This window comes from Dioscorea cayenensis, chromosome 12 (genome assembly GCF_009730915.1).
Source record: "Dioscorea cayenensis subsp. rotundata cultivar TDr96_F1 chromosome 12, TDr96_F1_v2_PseudoChromosome.rev07_lg8_w22 25.fasta, whole genome shotgun sequence".
Taxonomy (NCBI): Eukaryota; Viridiplantae; Streptophyta; class Magnoliopsida; order Dioscoreales; family Dioscoreaceae; genus Dioscorea; species Dioscorea cayenensis.
The window spans coordinates 21,241,360-21,262,565 of record NC_052482.1 but is presented as its reverse complement, the minus strand read 5'-3'; the positions used below and the strand labels follow the sequence as shown (position 1 = coordinate 21,262,565).

General features: G+C 34.1%; 4 protein-coding genes across 4 annotated transcripts; 3 read left to right on the top strand and 1 right to left on the bottom strand.

Annotated features, from left to right (window-relative positions):
* Positions 1-2,746: 2,746 nt before the first annotated feature.
* Positions 2,747-6,792, top strand: LOC120273666 (glutathione hydrolase 3-like). The gene is made up of 7 exons (XM_039280341.1): positions 2,747-2,926; positions 2,990-3,342; positions 4,875-5,393; positions 5,474-5,709; positions 5,796-6,060; positions 6,136-6,273; positions 6,355-6,792. Exons 1-7 carry the CDS (start codon positions 2,833-2,835, stop codon positions 6,628-6,630), a joined length of 1,881 nt encoding a protein of 626 aa, XP_039136275.1. The 5' UTR covers positions 2,747-2,832; the 3' UTR covers positions 6,631-6,792.
* Positions 6,793-8,170: 1,378 nt separating this feature from the next.
* LOC120273667 lies at positions 8,171-8,508 on the bottom strand. Its single transcript, XM_039280342.1, has 2 exons — positions 8,317-8,508; positions 8,171-8,217 (listed from the first exon to the last, which is right to left on the bottom strand). Exons 1-2 carry the CDS (start codon positions 8,435-8,437, stop codon positions 8,171-8,173), a joined length of 168 nt encoding a protein of 55 aa, XP_039136276.1. The 5' UTR covers positions 8,438-8,508.
* Positions 8,509-13,053: 4,545 nt separating this feature from the next.
* LOC120273932 (histone H4) lies at positions 13,054-13,582 on the top strand. The gene has a single exon (XM_039280681.1). It carries the CDS (start codon positions 13,101-13,103, stop codon positions 13,410-13,412), a length of 312 nt encoding a protein of 103 aa, XP_039136615.1. The 5' UTR covers positions 13,054-13,100; the 3' UTR covers positions 13,413-13,582.
* Positions 13,583-15,596: 2,014 nt separating this feature from the next.
* Positions 15,597-18,976, top strand: LOC120273931 (ACT domain-containing protein ACR9-like). Its single transcript, XM_039280680.1, has 6 exons — positions 15,597-15,803; positions 16,550-16,759; positions 16,847-16,952; positions 17,806-18,148; positions 18,330-18,611; positions 18,716-18,976. Exons 1-6 carry the CDS (start codon positions 15,644-15,646, stop codon positions 18,860-18,862), a joined length of 1,248 nt encoding a protein of 415 aa, XP_039136614.1. The 5' UTR covers positions 15,597-15,643; the 3' UTR covers positions 18,863-18,976.
* Positions 18,977-21,206: the final 2,230 nt, after the last annotated feature.

Below are 21,206 nucleotides of genomic sequence, written 5' to 3'. Positions count from 1 at the left end.
TTACATTTTAGTCTTTGTCATGCCTCACTTTTCAATCTTGAGATATTTGTAGAGAAAAAGGGCAAAAAACACAAACCTACAAAACCAAAAAGATTTCTTCTTTCATTGTTAATATTTTTTTTTAAAGACCTTTTATATAAAAAAGTTTAATATAAAATCAAATGGCAATTGTATGAACTATCATCTTATCCAACTCTCATGCAATCCAAATTAACCAATATATCAAATTAGCGAAAGAATGTTAGAAACTTTTTTCCATCTCTAATATATAAAATTGCCAATGTAGTATTTATATATAGATCTTCACAAATGTTTTTAGTTGTTATTTTAGATATCATGGACGTTGAAAATCAATTTAATTAAAATTTTTTATGAATCTCTATTTCTTTATTATAAGATGGATGAAGAAAAGAGAGTTGAAAAAAAATATATATGTATTTGTTTTAGTGAAGTTTTTTAAGTGATCTCTAGTATAAATCCAAAAGAAATAGTATTTACTAACTGTACAAGCAGTTGATTTTTTTTTTTTCTTTGATTTCCTTTTATCTAGAATTAGATTTAAGTTCTCTCTAAATGGGCATTGGATTTGTATGGCCGCTAAAAATCAGCAGAAATTATGAGATAATAATAACGTTCAACAACTGCTCATTAATTTGCTAAAGTCTTAATGAAAATGCTGAATTTTATGTTAGTTATATGTTTAGACACGGAATGCCTTCACAATTGAATCTAGACAATAATGAGGGTAAGTTCTTAGTTCATAAGGTCTAAAGATGATGTTTTAAGACTAATGCAATTGGGGCAGACTAACACAAGCTGAATCAGAAAACAAGATAAATTGGTCACAAACTTTTCATGGAATCTACTTGAATATTTATTTATTTATATAAAAATGGATAAATTATAAATTTATTGTCAAAATATATATAAAAAAAAAGAACCAGGAGCGACATAACAAGAGAGAAGTAACAAAGAAAAAAGACGATAAAGACCTAGTCACCAGAGGTGAAGGTTGTGAAAACACAAAGGAAAAAGCACTATTTAAGAAAATGGATAATGAGCTGCTTGGAGTAGGGGGGGGGGGTTCAATAGTCTCGTCTGTCATAGCTGGCAAACCAGGAGATCAACGTTTGTTGGAGTTGACAAATCTTAAGGGATCAGAATTTTAAGCCCTGCAAAGACTAAACTGCGCTTGACCTTAGGGATCGACTCCTCGAGAAAAGATCTGGTCGACTCAGGAGCTCCATCAATCCAAGCGCAAAACAAGTGATTAATTTTACAGATAATAAAAAATCAGTCTAAATCAGTAGAAGAAATCAGATGGGCCAACAAATGGAACTGAAAGAAGGAAGCCAAGGGCCAAGAGGCTTTGGAATTGTGTTTTAAATATATAAATTAAATAAAAACATTAAGTAATAATAATAATAATAAATGGAAATTGATATTGGTCCACTTGAGGTGATGTCTTGTCCTCACCAGCCCTTTACGTTGAAGACATGTGTGTGTATCATTATTTAAAAGTTGTCCAAAGTTATCAATCAGCTTCTGCAGTGCAAGTAAAGATATTTTTTTAATATTTCTTTAATGTCAATATGTCATTTTGCTTGCAGTTTGGTATTGCTTGTTGAAATTTACAACAATTATTGATCATAAATTGGTATCTCTTTCGTTTGTTGTTCAAGAAAAAGGTCAAAATTTTTCTTTCCCATACCCCCACTAAACAAAATCAGATATTTTTATTTTTTCTGTAATTATCACTTGCATTTTCTTTGAATAAATAAGTAATGTTAAAAATGAGTAAATTTTTAATAATTTTTTTAATAAAAACAACAAACAGTATAATTAGGTGTATATGTAAAGTCTAAGAATTAATTGTCTATTACCGTATCTAATAGGATTTGAATTCAAAACATTTAAATTTTCACATCAATATTTTTGTAAGACGGTCATAGCTCTGAACTATGAATTTTTTGGTTAAAAACGAACATTTAGTTTTAAATTATTTTATATGATTTTTTAAAATTATTTAAACACACATGCATTCACATTATACAAGAAATATTTTTAAAACTTCTTCACATTTAATATTTTCTTTGAAGAACAGTGGATAAATGTGGCTTGTGCAATTGTTAAAAAATAATTATGGTCAAATTATGAACCATATTATAACCATAGTTTCATAGTTGGTATAGTAATATATGTTTTTTTTTTGTTTTCTTAATAAAGAAATAATGAATTTATTAAAGAAAAAAATTCAACAAATAATAAAAATCAGATAAATAATTAAAAAACCCAAAAACCAAATAAGACGTAACCAAAACAAGTGCAATCTTTAGGGGTGATGTTCTCCGTAACAATCACTCTATAACAAAAAAAAACAAAGAATGACAAAACTGAGTTAGTAAAGTCCACATCCTGATAGTATGGACCAACTCGAGCTACCAGGTAGAGAAGATCACTCCATGGTAGCTTAAAAAGGAAAAAAAAATCAATATTTACTGCATTAAATAATTTCAAAAGCATTATATAATAATCAAATTAAACAGACAAACAAATTAATTAATTAATTAAACATGAGAATTTTTTTTTTAAAAAAAAAAAAACAAGATTTTCTTTGGTGAGCATGCCAGCCAATGGCTAAAAAACGTGCTATATACCATGACATATATTTGCCTTTACGTCAATATTCCAAATTAACATGGCATTTACGTAAATATATGAAAGAACAGTGGCAATATATATTATATATTTTAAAATATATCATAGCTAATTTAGAGGACAAGATTCCCACCACACGATTCCGTTCTCAGGCTCATCCAGCTGAGCTTCTCCATGGAATCCAGCGCTGATCTCGAAGCTACTCTTCTCGGCGATCGCTCGCCGGAGAGGCGAACCCGCGCCACCATCGCCGCCGTATCCCTCATCGGTGAGAACCCTCTCCATCTCAAACCCCCAAAATCCTGCTAATACTTCACTCGATTCACTGCAGTGTTGGGCTTGGGTTTCATCCTCGTCTTCACCGTCTTCCAGATCGATCACAATGATGGCCAGATTTGGAGAAGGGATGAGCCGCGCTTGCGGTTGGAGAGGAAGGAGGAGGTTGAATCGGAAGTGGGGGTGGTGGCGGCCGATGATGGGAGGTGCTCTGAGATCGGGGTGAGCATGTTGAAGCTCGGTGGGCATGCTGTAGATGCGGCGGTGGCGACAGCGTTGTGCCTCGGAGTTGTGCATCCGATGTCGAGCGGGATCGGCGGCGGGGCCTTTATGGTCGTTCGATCGTCCGATGGTGGCGATGCGGAGGCGTTCGATTCGCGGGAGACCGCTCCGGCCGCTGCTTCTCAGGTACGCTTCTCCTCTTTTGAGTTTTTATGTGTTTCTTTTTTTTTTCTCAGCTTAATTTTATAGATTCCAACTGAGATGTTTATTTCTCAAAAATAAAAAAATTTAAAAAAATAAAATAAAAATTTAAAAAAAAAGAAAGGAAGAAGAAGGAAAGAAGAAAGAAGAAAGTGTTCATTGATGAAAGTTTTGGTTAAGATTAGGGTATTCTCATTGGTGCATCTCAATTGATGATGATGTTTTTCTGGTGTTTACTATTGGATTTGGTTGAGTGGAAAAATATATTTAATTAAAAAAATATTAAAATAGAGTTAAAATATTAGGTTATCTATCACAAAGGTTATTTTTAGATAAACCATAAAGCAAGTATATATCTTTTTCATTGATTTTTAAAATAAACCCCCCGGGAGTAGGTAAAGCAAATATAAAGTTATATTTTTCATTTATTTTTAAAATAAAAAAAGAGAAGGAACAAGAAAAATCAAACCCTCTTATTTACGTAAAAAAAAAAAAATGATAGGTCCCTGTTTTTAGAAGTTTTTCATGTCTTAAATTTATATAATTAATTAAAAATAATAATAATATTTAATTTAATTTTATTAATTTTATTAAATGATTTTAATGTGCAACTTAGTTAATAAAATAAATATATAATATAAAAGATGTTGCATTAAATTTTTAAATTTAATTATTTTTTTAACTTTTTGTTTAACTTGTAAATTGTAATACAACGAAGGGAGTAATTTGAACTGGGGCCATCTGTTGCTAATTGATGTGCCTCTTCAATGTGCACCCCACGAATGGGCACCATTTGTTGCCAATTGATGTGACTTTCAGTGCGCATCCACTAATGGCGTTGGGAACATTGTTGGCCAGTTGTAGGATCCAAAGTAGGGGCAGTTGAAAATTGTCCTAGGAGAAGGAAGGACATCTCATTCTTCAATTCTTGGATATTTATATAATAAATTTGATCTTCGTCTTGTTTGAGTGTCCATGTCAAATATTTTTAAAATATACAGATGTAAATAAATATTATCTAAAATAATATTAAAATATTTTTTTAATATAATAATAAAACATTATAATTCATTTAGTCGACTAGGGCAATGAACTTTTTGATATATTTGCATCTAATCTCTTGTTTAAAGTGTTGGTATTTTGTCAAAAATAGAGATTCAAAATTCATATTTTATCTTAAAAAAAAATTATTAGCTAGTTATTAGATAGTTTTTTTTATCTATTAAAATTATTAGTAAAATTATTAAAAATACATATATTTACATTTTATTAAGAAAAAATTATATTTGTTAAGTGATAATATATATGAATAAAAATTCAGAATACACACGCACATATATATTTGATGATTTTGGCTTACGTGTACAGTCAACATGGATTACCATGCATAATACCCACTCGGCCAATGATTTGATGAAAATAAAATTAAGGGTATCCATTAGCATGATTAGAAGTATATGATGCAGTGATATTCTCAATATGTTTCTCATGCCAAACAATGCTACATATTGCAACAGAACATGTATGCCAAAAATCCATCCTCCAAGATCAGAGGAGCACTCTCAGCAGGAGTGCCAGGAGAAATAACCGGACTCCATGCAGCTTGGTTGAAATATGGCAAACTCACTTGGAAGTCTCTCTTTCAACCATCAATAAAACTAGCCAGAGATGGCTTTACAGTAACACCCTACTTTGAATCCATTCTCAAAGACTCAGAGGATGCTATAATGGCAGACCCTGGTTTGAGGCAAGTGTATGCACCCAAAGGGAAATTGTTGCAGGCCACCAATACTTGTTACAACTCTCAGCTTGCTAGCACATTGGAAATCATTGCTGATGAGGGACCACAAGTATTGTACAATGGAACTATTGCTGAAAAATTAGTTGAGGATGTGAAGAATGCTGGGGGTATTATCACAATGGAGGATATGAGACAGTATAGAGTAAAGATCACAAAGGCTATGGAAACTAAGGCATTGGGTTTCACAGTACTTGGCATGCCTCTTCCCTCCAGTGGAACTATTGGAATGACTCTGGTAAGCTAGCTATTCTTTGTATATACTCTTGCATTTTTCAGTGACAGTTTGTGTTCTGGCTCTCATGGTTTGTCAATCAGATTTTGAATATTTTAGGTAGCTACGGTTCGTCGGATGCTCTGAAAGGCCTCCTTGGTCTCCATCGTTTTATCGAAGCATTGAAGCATATGTTAGCTATAAGGATGAACCTCGGTGACCCTGATTTTGTCGACGCAACAAAATATGAGTCCCTGATGCTTTCATCCTCTTTTGCAGAGAAGATCAGACACAAGATACTTGATAACACAACATTTGATCCTAGCTATTATCTAGACAGGTTTAAGTACATTTTCATCCGTTCAATACCATTGATATAAAACTACTATCACACTGATTGCTGAAGAGATTGAACTGTATTTATAGGTGGAATCAGTTGGATGACCATGGAACCAGCCATGTTTCCATTGTGGATGCTGAAAGGAATGCGGTAGCTATGACAAGTACCGTAAACTATTACTTCGGCGCGAAGGTACAGTCACCGTCCACTGGCATTGTGCTTAACAATGAGATGAACGATTTCTCAGTTCCTGGAGAACCAACTCCCGACGAACTCCCACCATCTCCTGCCAACTTCATTGAACCAGGGAAGAGGCCACTGTCCTCCATGACTCCTGTTATCATCCTCAAGGCAATCTATCTCTGAACTTAAATAGCAACGTTTTTGCCTGCAATTATGCACTAAAAAGTCCTATCAAATTCGCAGGACAACCAACTTGCAGGCGTTGTCGGAGCCAGTGGTGGAATTTATATAATACCGGCCGTAACCCAGGTTTTCATAAAACATTATATACTGGGGATGGAACCTCTAGCTGCTATTCAGCATCCACGGGTTTATCATCATGTAAGTTTCATCGCAACGTCATACTATCATGTGTTGTTCCGAGTGACCTAATGTGTCATGTCATTGTGGTATACTATGCAGCTAATACCTAATGTGGTGACTTATGAGAACTGGACGACGGTGAATGGTGATCATATAGAGTTCATGGAGAAAGCCAAGGTTTTCTTGGAGGAGAGGGGTCACCAAGTCAAGGGAATGTCAGGAGGGGGATTCTCCCAGCTTGTTGTACATAACCTTACAAATCCGGTCGACATAAACAAGAGGAAAGCCGCGCCACTAGGAAAAAACAGTGTTTTCTATGGGATGCTCACTGCTGTTAGCGATCCACGGAAAAGTGGAAGGCCTGCTGGAATATAACTGATATGTCACATTGGGACTCTATTCCGAATCCCGCATATGAAGCTATACTATAAGTTGTCTATACATCTCTTTGTAGCAAAAAATTTAGAACTTAAAATTGAATCGAAATAAGCATTAATGCAGACATTCCCTGAAATCACAGCTTGTTTGACATGATTACCTGAGAATGTCTTAAATTTAAAGAGCAGATGTTCATAAAATTCATCAATGAAGAGATAAAACAGTGCTAATAAAAACATGAAACGGATTCAATTGATAAAAGAAGGCAAACCAAACTTTGTAAAAGAGATTAAACATCAACACACTGGAAGTCGCATATTATAGCAGAGTTAACAGTGGCTTATTTCCAGAACAAAAACACTAAGAAGTCAAAACATAGTAACATAACAAACCAAGGAAAATACTTTCAGAAGAAAATAGGTCCATGGTCTTATGACATGGAGAAACACAGTCCAAACCCAACTCACCCACAAGATATTCACCTGGAAGAGAGAAGATAATGATCGTTAGCACGCAAATAGGCGAGATTGACATTGTTTAGGTCATGCATTAATGTGAAGAATTAATAGAGGATTTGCATCGGCATGCAATATCCAGATAGTGTTGCAAGGCAGACCCTTGACAAAAATAAAATAATATGGCGATGAAAGCTATAGTTGCATTACATTTTTTTTTTTTTTAAGTCCAGACTAAAGCAAATGCTAATTACTACTGGATCACTAATAAAAGAGCCGATTATGGAGATATTGTCAATCAATCTAGATGTTAGTGAGCAAGTAAACAATGATTATAAGCCACCACATCTAAACTGAAGCCAGTTTTGTCCTTCCACACGCACTCACGAGCAAGTTTCTATTCTTGATTTCTTTTCTTTTTTTGGTTCTGGCATGATACTAAGATGGTAACTCTAATAGTCATGACATATAACTAAGCTAAGAGGAGAAGCAATTTACCCAGTTTCACATATTCATACCACAACTAATAAAGACTAAAACTAACCTTTAGAAAACAGGCATTAGCACACACTAATCTTCGAAATTATAGGTTTCTTAATCATTTCTAAACATACAATGATACCCTTTAATCTTTTAAATTAAACATCATTAGATCCATTAAAGATGGGTGCAATGGGTTACAACTACAAAAACAATAATTGAGACACTAAGCCCTAGACAAATAATGGATAATAAACACACAACCATATTCCATCCAAAATTTTTAGTTTGCTAATTGCCTTCTTTCTCCTCTTCCTCTTCCTTCTTTGCCATCCTAGCACTCTGATTTAATCATCAAGATCCGAATTTTAATGCAATTTAGTCTACCAAATAAGTCAGGAATGCAAGCGCTTCCCAAATCTAAGAAATATAAGAACATAAAACATCACAGATTGAACCTAAAACAAATACAGAGCTAAGAATGAACACCTAAAAAAAAGAGAAATATAACAATAAAAAAAAATCAAGCAAGCAAATCATGCAAACATGGACAAATTGGGGCAAAAATGAATTAGGGATTGAGAGGACAAAGGAAATCGGTCTCACCGGTTATGCTCCTGCACGAATTTGGAATTCTTAGCTTCCTCCTCTGCAAATCAAGAAACAAAAACAAGAGATTAGAATAAAAGATGCAAAAGAATCGGAGAGATGGAGATGGAGATGGAGATGGAGATAGTGATGGATCTACCGGTGAGGCCGGCGGTGAGCTTCACGATGAGGGCTCCGGTGATGGCGAATCCGGTGAGGAAGGGCCAGTTGCGGTTCCACTCTCTCCTGAAGAACACCGGCCATGGATCGAACTTCCTCATCTTCTCTCTCTCTCTCTCTCTGCGCCTCCCTTTCCTTCTCTTGCGATCGCTTTAGCCTTCAGGTCGCTCTTTAAATGGGCCTCCATTTATATAGACCATTTAAATTGGGCCTTCTTTCTCTTGGGCTGTAGATCTCGGCCCAGACTCATCTCCTGCTCTGTTTATTTTTCCATATACTATTTTTGGGGACAAGCCAATTGCTATGCCAACAATGGTTTTTTGGTTGCGGAAAAAGAGTATGGGAGTAAGATAATTTTTTAAAATATTAAATTAAAAAAATATATTTTAGCCAACTAAAATTGGACTTGATTAATATTAATAAAAAAATCTAATTATTTTTTTTTATTTTTCTAAAATAGGAATAAGATTTATTTAATAATTGAATAGTACTTATCCTACTTTGTTGAGAACATGGCTACAATCATTATGGTAGAAGTATTATATCAAATTTGAAAGGTGAAAGGTTATTGTTGTAAAACTTTTTTTTATCCAAATAATATATTTGTTGGAAGGAGAGAAATCTTGTGTAACCACAAAGGGCATCCAAAATATTTAAATATTTTTTTTTTTATATTGAACATTTGAACTCAAAAACACCAAAGGAAATTGAATTGAAATATAGAATCATAAGTTTTTTATATCAATCTATGAAGCATTGAATAAAGGAAGTGCAACACAGAGCTTTGTTTCTAACCAGTAGTAATAAATGAGGGTTTCTTTCACGAGCACACACATGTTATACAAAAGTCAGGAAAAAACAGTGCTTTTCGTTTTGGAGTATTAATTTGTATGAGTATGTAATGTGGAAAAATGAAAATAGAGAACCATGTTGATGATTTTATTTTATTTTTATATTGAATTTTAGTATGGTTAGGGTCATACACAATATGAAATTATGAATGATTTCAGGAGATTCATTGTATATGTGTGCCCTTGGAAAAATATATTCCATAATTAATGTTTTTTAGTTTTTTTTTTAAATGGAAAAACCACCAGCTTTAATAAATAAAAAGCGGAGTACAAAAAGCAAAAAATAAATAAATAAACAGACGGAGGTAGCCACTACAAGAGGGGAAACCCAAGAAAAAAAATGCATACCATGAAATGTGGGGGAGAAAGGGAGCCACCATGTTCCTAAGATGAGAGAGAGAGAGTCCTCCTAGGGAAGCCATCGCACTGCTACCTAATTATTACTAAGCGGGAAAACGTGCTTTGCCAAAGTGCTAGTCTCTGGTGCCTAGAGGTGGGCGTGGGTCCGTTAATTGCCCCGACGGACCCGACCCGTCAGGTTACGGTTCACCGGCCCACCAACCCGGACCCGGCCCGATTGGGTCTAGAACTCGTCGAGCCGGGTTGGCCCTTATGATCCGGCGGGTCCGGGTCAATGGAAGCCGGTCCGGAACAGGCCCGGCTTCCATGTTGAACCGGTAGGCCGGGCCGGGTTGTCCCGTCTAATAAAATAATTAAAAAACTAAAAAATTCTGAAAATTAAAAAAAAAATCAAAAAAAAATAGAAAAATTCAGAAAATTCAGAAATAATAGAAAAAAAAAAATCAGAAAATTTTCTAGACAAAAATAAATGGTAGAATACCCAAATTGATCCCTGTATTATTTGAAATGTGTCATTTTAGTCCCTCTCGTTTTATTTGCCCTTACAAGATCCTTTTATTGTTTCAAAGAGTAAAATCAAGTCCCGATCTTAACGGACATGTGATTTTCCGTCCATAAAAGCTGACATGGCGTTTATATATATATTTTATTAATAAAATATTATTTCCACCATCATGTCATGTGCTGGTTTTCTCACCGACTCTTCCCGTGCCTCCAGTTCTACAATTAAAAAAACAATGAAGAGAGGGAGAGATGGGAAGAGAGAGGATAGTTTTCAAAGATTCCTGTTGTAACCAACCCGACGATGAAGAGCATTCGATCGGCGTGGCGACTGAGCTCCGGGCGAGGAAAACATGCAAGATAGTTTGAATCGGAGTTTCCAATTTGGCTAGTGTTTTTTTTTCTCGCTTTTAGTACTAAAAATCGTTTGGCTTGGTTTTGAGATGCAGGACTTGGGAAGCTAAAGAGGAAGGTCTGCGTGATGAGAATAGATGGACGTGTGAGTGATGTGAGCAATGTTGAGCGGTGGGGCGAGTTGTTTTGCTCATCACCAGCGGTGAGGGTAGAGGGAAATGACACGTGAGGAGTGGGATACTTGAATGGGCTCTCGCCTTTGTGTTGTGGGTTTTGAGCTCTTGTTTGCACAGAGCGTTTGATGTTGATAACTAAGTTTGTTCATAACCAATTGAGAAGAAGAGATCCCTCAACATGGTGTGATTTGACATGGATGAAAATAATTCTAATGTTTCATGCTTGATGTTTTTTTTTTTTTTAATGTTTCATGCCATATGTCCCGAATTTGAATGGTGAATTTTTGGCATGAGCATATTGGCGACGGCGGTTGTGGATGCAGAGTGCGGTCGCCGAGCGGTGACTACGATTAGCGTTCTGAAGCGATGTGGCGGTTAATGATGGCGACGAAGGGGGTATCCTTAGTGTGCATGAAGAGCCATCCTATGTGTAGAGAAAATTTGGCTGATATTTCTTGCGCGATGACGACGGCGATGACGGCACGACTGCAACGATGAAACCATGGCAACGACGCCAGCGGGTAGGACGATGATGATGGTTTTAGCGTTGGATAAAAATTAATTTAAAAGTTAATTTTCATTTAAGTTTTGGATCTTATCCAAATTTGACCCAGATTAGGTTTTTCAAAATTTAAGAAATAATATTTTAATAATATATTATATATAAGTGCCATGTCAGCTTTTATGGACGGAAAACCACATGTCCGTTAAGGTCGGGACTTGATTTTACTCTTTGAAACAATAAAAGGATCTTGTAAGGGCAAATAAAACGAGAGGGACTAAAAAGGCACATTTCAAATAATACAGGGATCAATTTGGGTATTCTACCAAAATAAATTAACTAAAAATTGAGATTAAGATAAAAGTAGGAGTTGGGAAATATTGAGATTAAGATAAGGAGTTGGGGAAAGATGATAATTAATTACTAAAAATTCAGAAAATATAGAAAATTTTAAATTACACTAAATTTGAAAATAAATGGCTTGCACTTAATCCGTTTATTTGTCGAATCAAATTACCTACGTATCTTTCTGAGTGTGACAGGAATCAAAGCCCATGTAGTTATTTTACATTGTCTAACCGGTCACCCATTATTCAATGATATTCCTTTTTTACTAATATATGTTTTTATAATTGATATACATAATCTAAAACAATTTTTTGTAATTTTATTTTTTATTTTATAAATTGAAACAAAATAATCTAATATATATGTGACAAATAAGAGTGCCCTATTTAAGATAATTTAAGAATGTGCATGTGTGGGGACTTAGCGCTTATGAGCCAAAAGACGATTAACAAAATAATTATTTTTTTTAAAATATTTATGAAAATTTATTGTTTGATACTTTGATATTTTACATATTGATTTATATAAATTTTTAATTTATTATATGGTTTCTTAATTTTTTTTATAAATTAAATATATATGTAAAATATTTTGATCCATATCCTACATCTATCTATATATAAGTTTTGCCAATAAATGTTGGTTAAAAAAAAAACAATGACATTACAAAACTAAAAAAACCAACTTTAGTATTTGGAACCCAGTTTGGAACCGGGTGACCCGCCGGATCACGAGTTGGGAAAGACACAACCCGTAATCGGTTCGTCTACAATACAGACCGGTTAAACCCGGCGGGCCGGGCCGTGTTGCCGGACGGCCGTGCCCACCTCTAATCCTGCTGCCTATTTGCCGTAGAGGAAAGGAACTCCAAGCTTAATTTGACTTCGAATTTCTAGAATAGAGCTTGACACTCCTTTCCTTTTCCTTGATTTTTGTGGTTGTGGTGTGAAGCCTGCTTCTTCCATCCAAATCCATCTGGACGAAGATTTTATAAGTTAGATGCTTCTTCGAGTTCCCTAAGTTTGTTCTTCATACTATCTATGTGCAACAATCTCCTAATTTTCTCTTCAAAATCAGACTCAGTCATCTGTCTCTTGTATTCTCACAGTTTGGCATCTTTCAGTTCCTCATCTTCCCACTCAGCTAAGGAATCATGAAATGTGTTGCCATTGTTAGTGGTAGACATCTTCTCAATATTTTTGGAGAATTTTTCAAGTAAATGACATTTTAAAAAAATTAATATTTTATTAAAAGATATTCCTTCATTTATGTGATTTATTAAATTAGTCAGTGCTTAAAAATAAAAAATAAAAACAAAGGACTTTTCACGAATACAACAAATTCACAATAGCTCTAATCAGTCAAAACGAAATATTAAAGGACCTATCTATAACTTTCCCCTCATAAAAACTAGAAAACAACCTGACCACCACACCACCGTCCGTTAAAAAATCAACGGTGATAAAGGGTCTAATGAAAATAACAAGGATCGATATCCACCACCGTCGATTTAAGACAAATCCAACGGCCAGTATAACTCCGCGCCATAAGCTCTCTCCCAAATTCGAAAGCTCTTATCCTCTCCATCCTTGTATATAAACCCCACCATATCCGCTCCCCGATCATCACTTCCAATTTCCAAACCCTAGAAATCAAAGGGATTTCATCGACGATGTCAGGCCGTGGAAAGGGAGGCAAGGGGCTCGGAAAGGGCGGCGCAAAGCGCCATCGCAAGGTCCTCCGTGATAACATCCAGGGCATCACCAAGCCGGCAATTCGTCGTCTTGCTCGTCGTGGAGGAGTTAAGCGGATCAGTGGCTTGATCTATGAAGAAACTAGGGGGGTTCTCAAGATTTTCTTGGAGAATGTCATCCGTGATGCGGTTACTTACACGGAACACGCCAGAAGGAAGACTGTCACTGCCATGGATGTGGTTTATGCTCTCAAGAGGCAAGGTCGCACCTTGTATGGCTTCGGAGGTTGAGAAGGTCCTCTGATTTTAGTGTACTTTTACTTGGATTTTCTTTAGGGGTTTTCTAGATCGGTTCTTGGGTGTTGAACTTCTTGTAATTTAGTTTACCTGTTTTGCAAGTACTTTGTATTTTTATAAAATTTGCGTTATATTTCACTAATTATATGAATCTATGCATCCAATTTAGTGTTTTTCGATCTGAGGCGTGTTGTCTTTTTCACAAATTTGGTTTTTTGTTTTTTTTTTTTTGGAACTTTAATGTCTCATAAGCGGGCATAATGCATACATATGTGGTTTTTCTTTTGTGGTGTTTAATTTTGTCTTAATTAATTTAATCATTCATAAATAAGTTTAAGGAGAAGTTCATGGGTTTAATCATTCATAATGTTTTCTGTACTATTCATATACTATTCACTCGGGATTTTTATAATATTCTCATATTGTAAATATATTGTATATCTGGGTTCCAGTATTGTTTATATTCATAAAAAAAGGGCGTTTGTCGTCTATTATTTAAAAAAAAAAGTTTATTTGTATGGTTCTAATTTGTTTTTTGTATTTTTTTAATAAATTGTGATCTACAAATTTTGTTTTTTTATCACAAGTTATTATACTTATATATATATGGTAATGTGAATAAAGTTACTTCATGCATTTATATATATGTTTTATGGAAGAAAATCGATCACTCTCACAATTGGGGATTTTTTTTGACATTAATATCAATCACCTTTTAAATTTTGGACAACAGAAATTTTTATAAAATATTTTTCGTAATTAGTCCCTATCATCATACCAAATTCTTTTTTTTTAAACATAATTTGCATATATATAGTAATTCATGAGATTTATTGGCAATATGATACCAAATTTTAAAAAATGAAATCGTTTAGAAATCAAGGTTTGTTTTAGAGTCGGCACATTTTGGTTCATTGGTAGTTACCCAAGATATTTAATACAAGGTTTATTGGAGAAGTAGTTTATGTTTTCTCAATTGGTTAGGTCGGCTTGTTCACTAGTTTTTAATGCTTGTGATCACTCTATTTTGATTTTTTATGTGGTTTCTTAATTATTATTATTATTATTATTTGGACAAAACTAATGCTTTCCACTTATGCATTATTTATTTATTTACTTTTAATGAATAAATATTTTTGTGCATTGTTAGGAAAATAAAAATAAAAACTATATTCTATTACCTATTTCTAAATTTTTTAATTTAAATCACTCACAATTTTTTGGATGTCTTTTAAAAAGTTTATCCACCCCTTAAAAAAAACCTATTCATCTCTGTTTTGGATGAAATAAAGCAACATAAAATAAGCTTTTATGTGGATTTATTATCAACAAATCGTTTTTTTAATGCCAACTTGATGTATTTAAAATAGTTTTGTTTACATATATAGTCTACAATTGTTATAATTTCATTTCTTGAAAAAATAAATGGGTGGGTGCGTATTTATATATTAATTTTATATTTTTTAAATAAAAACAGTGAGAATTATTGATTATTAAAATTTAAAATAGAAAAACCAATGTGAACGTCAGTGAAATGTGAACATGTGAACTCTACACATATACTTATCTCTGACAAGTGGCTTGTATATATTTATAAAAAAAAAACCAATTTATATTGGCCATATTATTCAAATGTATCTTTTAATTTTCACCGTCTATCTAATTAAAAATTATTCTGCCAATTTTTATTATCTATTATTTAGAAATAATTATTATTGTCAACCACTCATAATTAATAAAAAAAATATTATTATAAAAAAGCAAAAATAATTTTCAGGGAAAAATAACTAAATTAGTGACATAACTTGTTATGCAATTCCCTCAAAAATAAATAAATAAATAAGTAAAAATCCAGGAAAAATAAACAAAAACAAAAATGGCCTTTTCAATAAAGAAAAATTTTAAAAACAAAAACTAAAACAATATGATTAATAAAACAAAAAAACAAAACCACTAAACAATTAAAAATAAAAATTAAGAGGGACCTAGACGTAATTTATCTCAAGTCTAATGGCGGTAATATAAGGATCATCAATCCAAATTCTAATCCAAATCTAAATCCAAATCCGATTCGCCGCGTGGACTTTGCCTTTCATTACGTGGTTCTTGCTTATCGTTTGCTATATAAACACTCAGCCCCGAACGAGACCTATAAACATCGATCATCGGCGGCGGCGAGAGGCCGCCGGCGAAGGGGTTGGTCTTCTTGGCGGCCTCTTGATCCAATGTCGATGGCCATGGATAGTGAGGACATTGTGAAGATTGAGAATGGCAAATCTCCCACTGAGCTTAGCGTTATCACTGTTAATTGCCAGGATAAGCTTGGACTTGCGTGTGATTTGTGCCGGATAATCCTTGACTTTGGCCTTCTCATCACCAAAGGAGGTTTGTGGATTTGGGGTTTTTGTTTGGATTTTTTAGGGTTTTGATTTGATTATCTTGTTTTTCTTCATCAGTATCATAATCCTGCTTGAATTTACGTCTTGTTTGATTTCGTTTGTTTCTCTTTTGTTCGTTGTGTTTGTGATTTATTATTTATTTATTTTTATAGATTTTTTCGATTGATTTAGCAGAGAAATTTTCCTGCTTTTTATTTGATCTAATTTCAGCAGATTGTTTCTGATTTTTCTTTTTGATAGTCTGTTTGTTTCTCTGATTCTTTTAACTTAGTTTTTGGAACCATTGGTGTGTTTGGATTGAGAGAAAATAGAGGAAAAAAGGGAACATGTGCGAAATTTGATGTTGTGTTTCAGTGAATAATGGAAATAATTAGATGAACAAGATAATGTATGTTGAACCTTTTCATGATTTTTTTTTTTTTCACTCACTTTTCTGCTTCAAAAGAATCAGGCTTTAATTTAAGTGTTGAATTAGATTCTTTTAGCTTTCAATGGTGGTAGATTTAGCCTAGAAGTGATTAATCCAATAAATTCATCCTTACATGCATTGTTTATCAAGTAAAAGGATTCTTTTTTTATAGGAGTTGAGACAATATCTTTTTTTGTGCATTGTTTAAGAAAACCATATAGGTAGTTCTTTTTCTTTTTCATTTATTGCAATCTCTGAGCTTATGTATTAATTACAGCTTTCTTGGTTTTATTTAATGCTTGATATTTTTTGTCATCAACTAGATTTATCCACCGATGGAAGATGGTGTTTTGTGGTGTTCTGGGTCGTTCCTCGTTCTTCATCAACATTTGTTCAATGGACCAACTTGAAAAATAGATTAATATCTGTCTGCCCAACTTACCCTATCCCCTTCATTGATTTGGTGGATCCAGTGAAGTCTAAGGTGTACCTTTTGAAGCTATTCAGTCTTGATAGGAAAGGATTATTGCATGGTAATGCTCCATGTTATCTGTTGTCTTATATCGGATAACATGTTTTATGTGTAATATATCAATGTTCCCTTGTTCAATTTGATGTAGATGTCACTCGCGTTCTAAGAAATCTTGATCTTTCAATTCATAGAGTGAAGGTCTCAACCACTCCAGATGGGAGAGTCATCGACCTCTTCTTCATCACAGATGGCATGTAAGTGTTCTCCAAATTTAGCTCATTGATCATGACTACATTAGTCAGGTTAACTTTTTACACTAGTATGTTTCTTCTTCTTGTTGTTGTTTATGTGGTCATTGTGATTTTATTTCTTACCTTTAATTTGTGGATTTGAGTTATATTGTTCTTTTCATTTCTAGATCATGCCAAGCTTGACTTGCAAGTTGCGTGATCATGTGACCTTTTCTTTTAGTGTTTTGGCTTTTTGCACTACTATTTCTATGGAGTTTCATTATGGTCTTTTCATTGATCGACTACTGTCTGGCTAGGATGAGATGTAGTTTTTGTTTTGCTTGTTTTCCTTTCAGAATAATGGCATGAGGAAGCAAAAATAAAAAATGGAATATGCTTGGTTTTTTTGTATCCTCATCCATCATTCAACTTGGTACTAATGTTGGGACGCAGTGGTTAACCTAGTCCATAGTCCCACATCGCCTGTGAAAGTCAATGTCCCTAGCCTTATATATCCTAAGTCAATTCTTCCTTCTAACTCGAGTTATGGAGAAGTTAGGGTGGTGGGTCTTTATATTAACATGGTATCAGAGCTACTGTTTCGATCGGCCGTGACTAGGATCTTGGGTCCCACATCCGCTGTGGGCCCAGGGGGTGTTGGGACACAGTGATTAATCTGGTCTATAGTCCCACATCACCTATGAGAGCCGATTTCCCTAGCCGTATATATCCTAAGCTAATCATTTTCTCTAACTCGAGTTATAGAAAAATTAGGGTGGTGGGTTCCTATATTAACAACTAAGATATGAAATTTTATTTCATTTTTCTAGTGTAATTGGTTTTACATTTTTCCTATTTTTTCCATTTTGGCCTTCAGGGAGCTCTTGCACACTAGGAAGAGACAAGATGATACATGTGAAATGTTGCATGCTACTATGGGAGATTCCTTTATTAGTTGTGAGATTCAATTGGCTGAAGATTTTCAACAATGGTGCTCTTCCCTTCCTGCATGTGTTATTGAGGAGCTATTCAGCCCTGAATTGCCGAACATCAAAGACTGTTCGCAGGGATCAAATACTGAGTTGGAGAAGCTGAAAAGCCCAAGTATTACTATTGATAATAAATTGAGCTCTTCCCATACTTTGCTCCAAATACATTGTCTTGACCAGAGAGGGCTCTTCTATGACATTCTTCGGACTATGAAGGACTGCAACATACGGGTAATTTAAGCTTTCATTCTGAATTTCACAAATTATAAGTGTTTGTGTTTTCTGCCAATCATCTCAATGTTTAAAATGCATCTATTAACTACACTAAAAAAAAAAAAATTGTTCATCTGACAATCACAGGGCTACTAGAGCATGCATTTACATTCCTGATATGTTATATTCGTTTGTTTAGATTGCTCATGGGAGGTTCTCCCTGCAAAAAAGAAGGTTTGCCGGAGACTTTTTTATCGTCAAAGGAGACGGCAAGAAAATAGTGGATCCTGAAAAGCTCAATGCACTACGTTCTCAACTGAGACAAGAGATGCTACATTCCTTACGAGTAATGTTTGTAAACAGAGGACCTGATAATGAACTCCTGGTTGCCAACCCTGCGGAGTTATGCGGGGAGGGAAGGCCTCTTGTCTTTTATGATGTCACTCGTGCTCTCAAGGTTCTTGGTATCTGCATCTTCTCGGTATGAAATTCAACATCTTCATGGTGTATATATATATATATATATTTCCGGTTCCTCTCATCTTATGTTCAAACAATTTAATTTCTTTGTATTGTGTTTTTCAGGCTGAAATTGGTAGACACACTGAATCAGGTAGGGAATGGGAGGTATACAGATTCTTGTTAGATGAGAACACAAACTTCACATTATTTAACGCCAGAACTAAAGATTACACAGTGGATATAATTAGTAGAACACTGATGGGATGGTGAATTGTTTATTCTTCTGATCTTTCTTTATTCTTTGCATTCATTCCCATACTAGATTACTAGTGTGTATCAATAGCAGTGAAGATCTAGGCTTTCAGGTATACAGATAGACAGATACGTCACTGTTTTATGCAGTACTGTAAATTAGTATTTTTTTAAAAAAAATTGTGATTATTAGGAAAAATGTGGCCTTTCTCATAGAGATGTCAATGAGCCCCGTCCCCGATGGGGAACCCGATTCCCCGATCCGTCGGGGCCGGGGTCGGAGCCGGAATTGGGGGCATGAAAAAATTCCCCGTCGGGGTCGGAGCCGGGGTCGGGGAATACCCTTCCCACCCCGCCCAGGCCCGGCCCCGAAATAATAAATATTTAATTTATATATATATATATATTATTGGTTGATAATTTGGTTGTTTTTATATGCTTTTTATTTCTTTTTCATAGTATTAATTGATTAAAAATAAAAATAATAGTTTTATTTGAGATGCATGTGGTAATTTTCATTGAGTTATGAGCATTTTATAATATAATATAAATTTTATATTAAATAATAATAATAATTTAATTTATTAGTCGGGGTCGGAGAATCCCCGAAACTAAAAAAATCCCCGAGGGGACGGGGACGAGAAAAAAAATCCCCGTACTCGGGTTCGGGCCCGGGGTCGGGGATAGGGGTGGAAAATCGGGGGCGGAGCCGGAGAATGTATCCTCCGGTAAATCTCCGCCCCGTTGACATCGTTTCTTTCTCAGTTTTTCTTCCATTCTTAACTTTTTTTAATTCTTTATTTTGTGACTCTTTCACCCTTTTGATTTGCCATTTGTCGTATCACACATGAGAACATGGGCGGCCTTGGCACTTTTCCTTTGTTTCCATTCCAGAGTGAATGAATTTTGAATTTCTTCTTTTTTCTGTTGAAAAAAATAAGGATTATTCACTCTGGTTTAGCTTTATAGATATCTCGTGCAAGAGTTATGTCATTTGATTTTTTTTGTTCATGTTTTTGTGAAGTCATTGCTTGTGTGAAATTACAAAATACTGATCTAAGTTTGTTAATTATTTCTTTGAAGTATACTTCATTAATTATGGATTGAACATTGATTTATTCTGTTTTTTGTTGTGCTTTGTTTGATAACTCCAGTCATATATCAGCTGTAAAGCATGATTTGTGGCTGTTTCTGGTTCACATTATCATAAAATAAGAGCTTGTTTGCTTAGCTTTCAAATTTAATGTTAAGTAAATAAGGAGCATATGAACGTATGTATCTATGTGGATGCCCAAAAGACACATATTCCCCGTATACATTAGATTTGTTAATATTTTTCGATTTAAGCATAATATTTTATAAAAAAAACAATTTATTCATTTTTAGCCTACACTCTCTTATATATATCTCTTGTATTTATTATTTCCTAGAGGAAAAAATGGTTTTGGTAAAATAAAAGTTCAAATTTGCTTGCGGAGTTGTACACACAAATTCTTTTTTTTTTTTTTTAACCATATTAACATAATTTTATAATTTATGACCTACACATCCAAGTACTTATTGAAACTTTAAAATATAGATAACTTTCCTCTATTTATTTATTTATTTTTAAAATAAATAAATCACAATTTATATAAAAACAACACAATTAAAAATATTTATCTAATGATAAAAAAAATTCTCCATGCACTCTACTAATCTTTACCGATTTGAAAATTCGACATGTAATACTTCTTTTCCCAAATACACACATCCATTTCCACATTGATCGAAAAAATACTTTATCAGTTTAAATTTTTTTAATCATAACCAAATTACAAATACATGATTAAATCAACAAAATTAAAATCCCAAATTTGTTTTTTAAATGAATAAAACACTGATTCATTACAGAACGAGAACAAAAAACAAAAAATGAAAAAGATAGACAAACAAAAAAAAAAGAACTAGAATCACCAAAAGTAAACTGAGGCTAAAACATAAAGAGCAAACATAACTGTTAAAAGAAAAAAAAAAGAAGCACATCCAACACTAAGGGGCCGTTCATGTCACTGTAAGTGAGGGGAAGTCAGGAAATGAGGGAAGTGCCACTTCTCTGAAGTGGGGGAAGTGATATCACTTCTGTGTTCATTTGTCAGAAAGTGAGAATAGAATCGAAGAATTTAGGTGTTGGATGAAGTTCTTTAAAAAAAAGATTTTAAAAGTGAAAAGAAAGTTTTTATAAATTAACTCACTTCCCCCCACTTTAGTAAAAAAAATATTGAAGTGAGCCTAGTTCAAAAACCACTTCAGTCGAAAGTGGGGGAAGTGCCGAAGTGGCACTTCCCCCACTTCAGCACAAATGAACACCAGAAATAAAAGA

What these genes read in the sequence shown, in the direction of transcription:
- LOC120273666 (XM_039280341.1), top strand. Translation starts at nt 2,833, where the DNA reads ATGGAATCCAGCGCTGATCTCGAAGCTACTCTTCTCGGCGATCGCTCG. An exon ending in CTCCTGTTATCATCCTCAAG is followed by an intron (nt 6,061 to 6,135) that starts GCAATCTATCTC and finishes TCAAATTCGCAG; the next exon opens with GACAACCAACTTGCAGGCGT. An exon ending in ATCCACGGGTTTATCATCAT is followed by an intron (nt 6,274 to 6,354) that starts GTAAGTTTCATC and finishes TATACTATGCAG; the next exon opens with CTAATACCTAATGTGGTGAC.
- LOC120273667 (XM_039280342.1), bottom strand. Translation starts at nt 8,437, where the DNA reads ATGAGGAAGTTCGATCCATGGCCGGTGTTCTTCAGGAGAGAGTGGAAC. An exon ending in GCTCACCGCCGGCCTCACCG is followed by an intron (nt 8,218 to 8,316) that starts GTAGATCCATCA and finishes CTTGATTTGCAG; the next exon opens with AGGAGGAAGCTAAGAATTCC.
- LOC120273932 (XM_039280681.1), top strand. Translation starts at nt 13,101, where the DNA reads ATGTCAGGCCGTGGAAAGGGAGGCAAGGGGCTCGGAAAGGGCGGCGCA.
- LOC120273931 (XM_039280680.1), top strand. Translation starts at nt 15,644, where the DNA reads ATGTCGATGGCCATGGATAGTGAGGACATTGTGAAGATTGAGAATGGC. An exon ending in CCTTCTCATCACCAAAGGAG is followed by an intron (nt 15,804 to 16,549) that starts GTTTGTGGATTT and finishes GTCATCAACTAG; the next exon opens with ATTTATCCACCGATGGAAGA. An exon ending in TTGGTATCTGCATCTTCTCG is followed by an intron (nt 18,612 to 18,715) that starts GTATGAAATTCA and finishes TGTGTTTTTCAG; the next exon opens with GCTGAAATTGGTAGACACAC.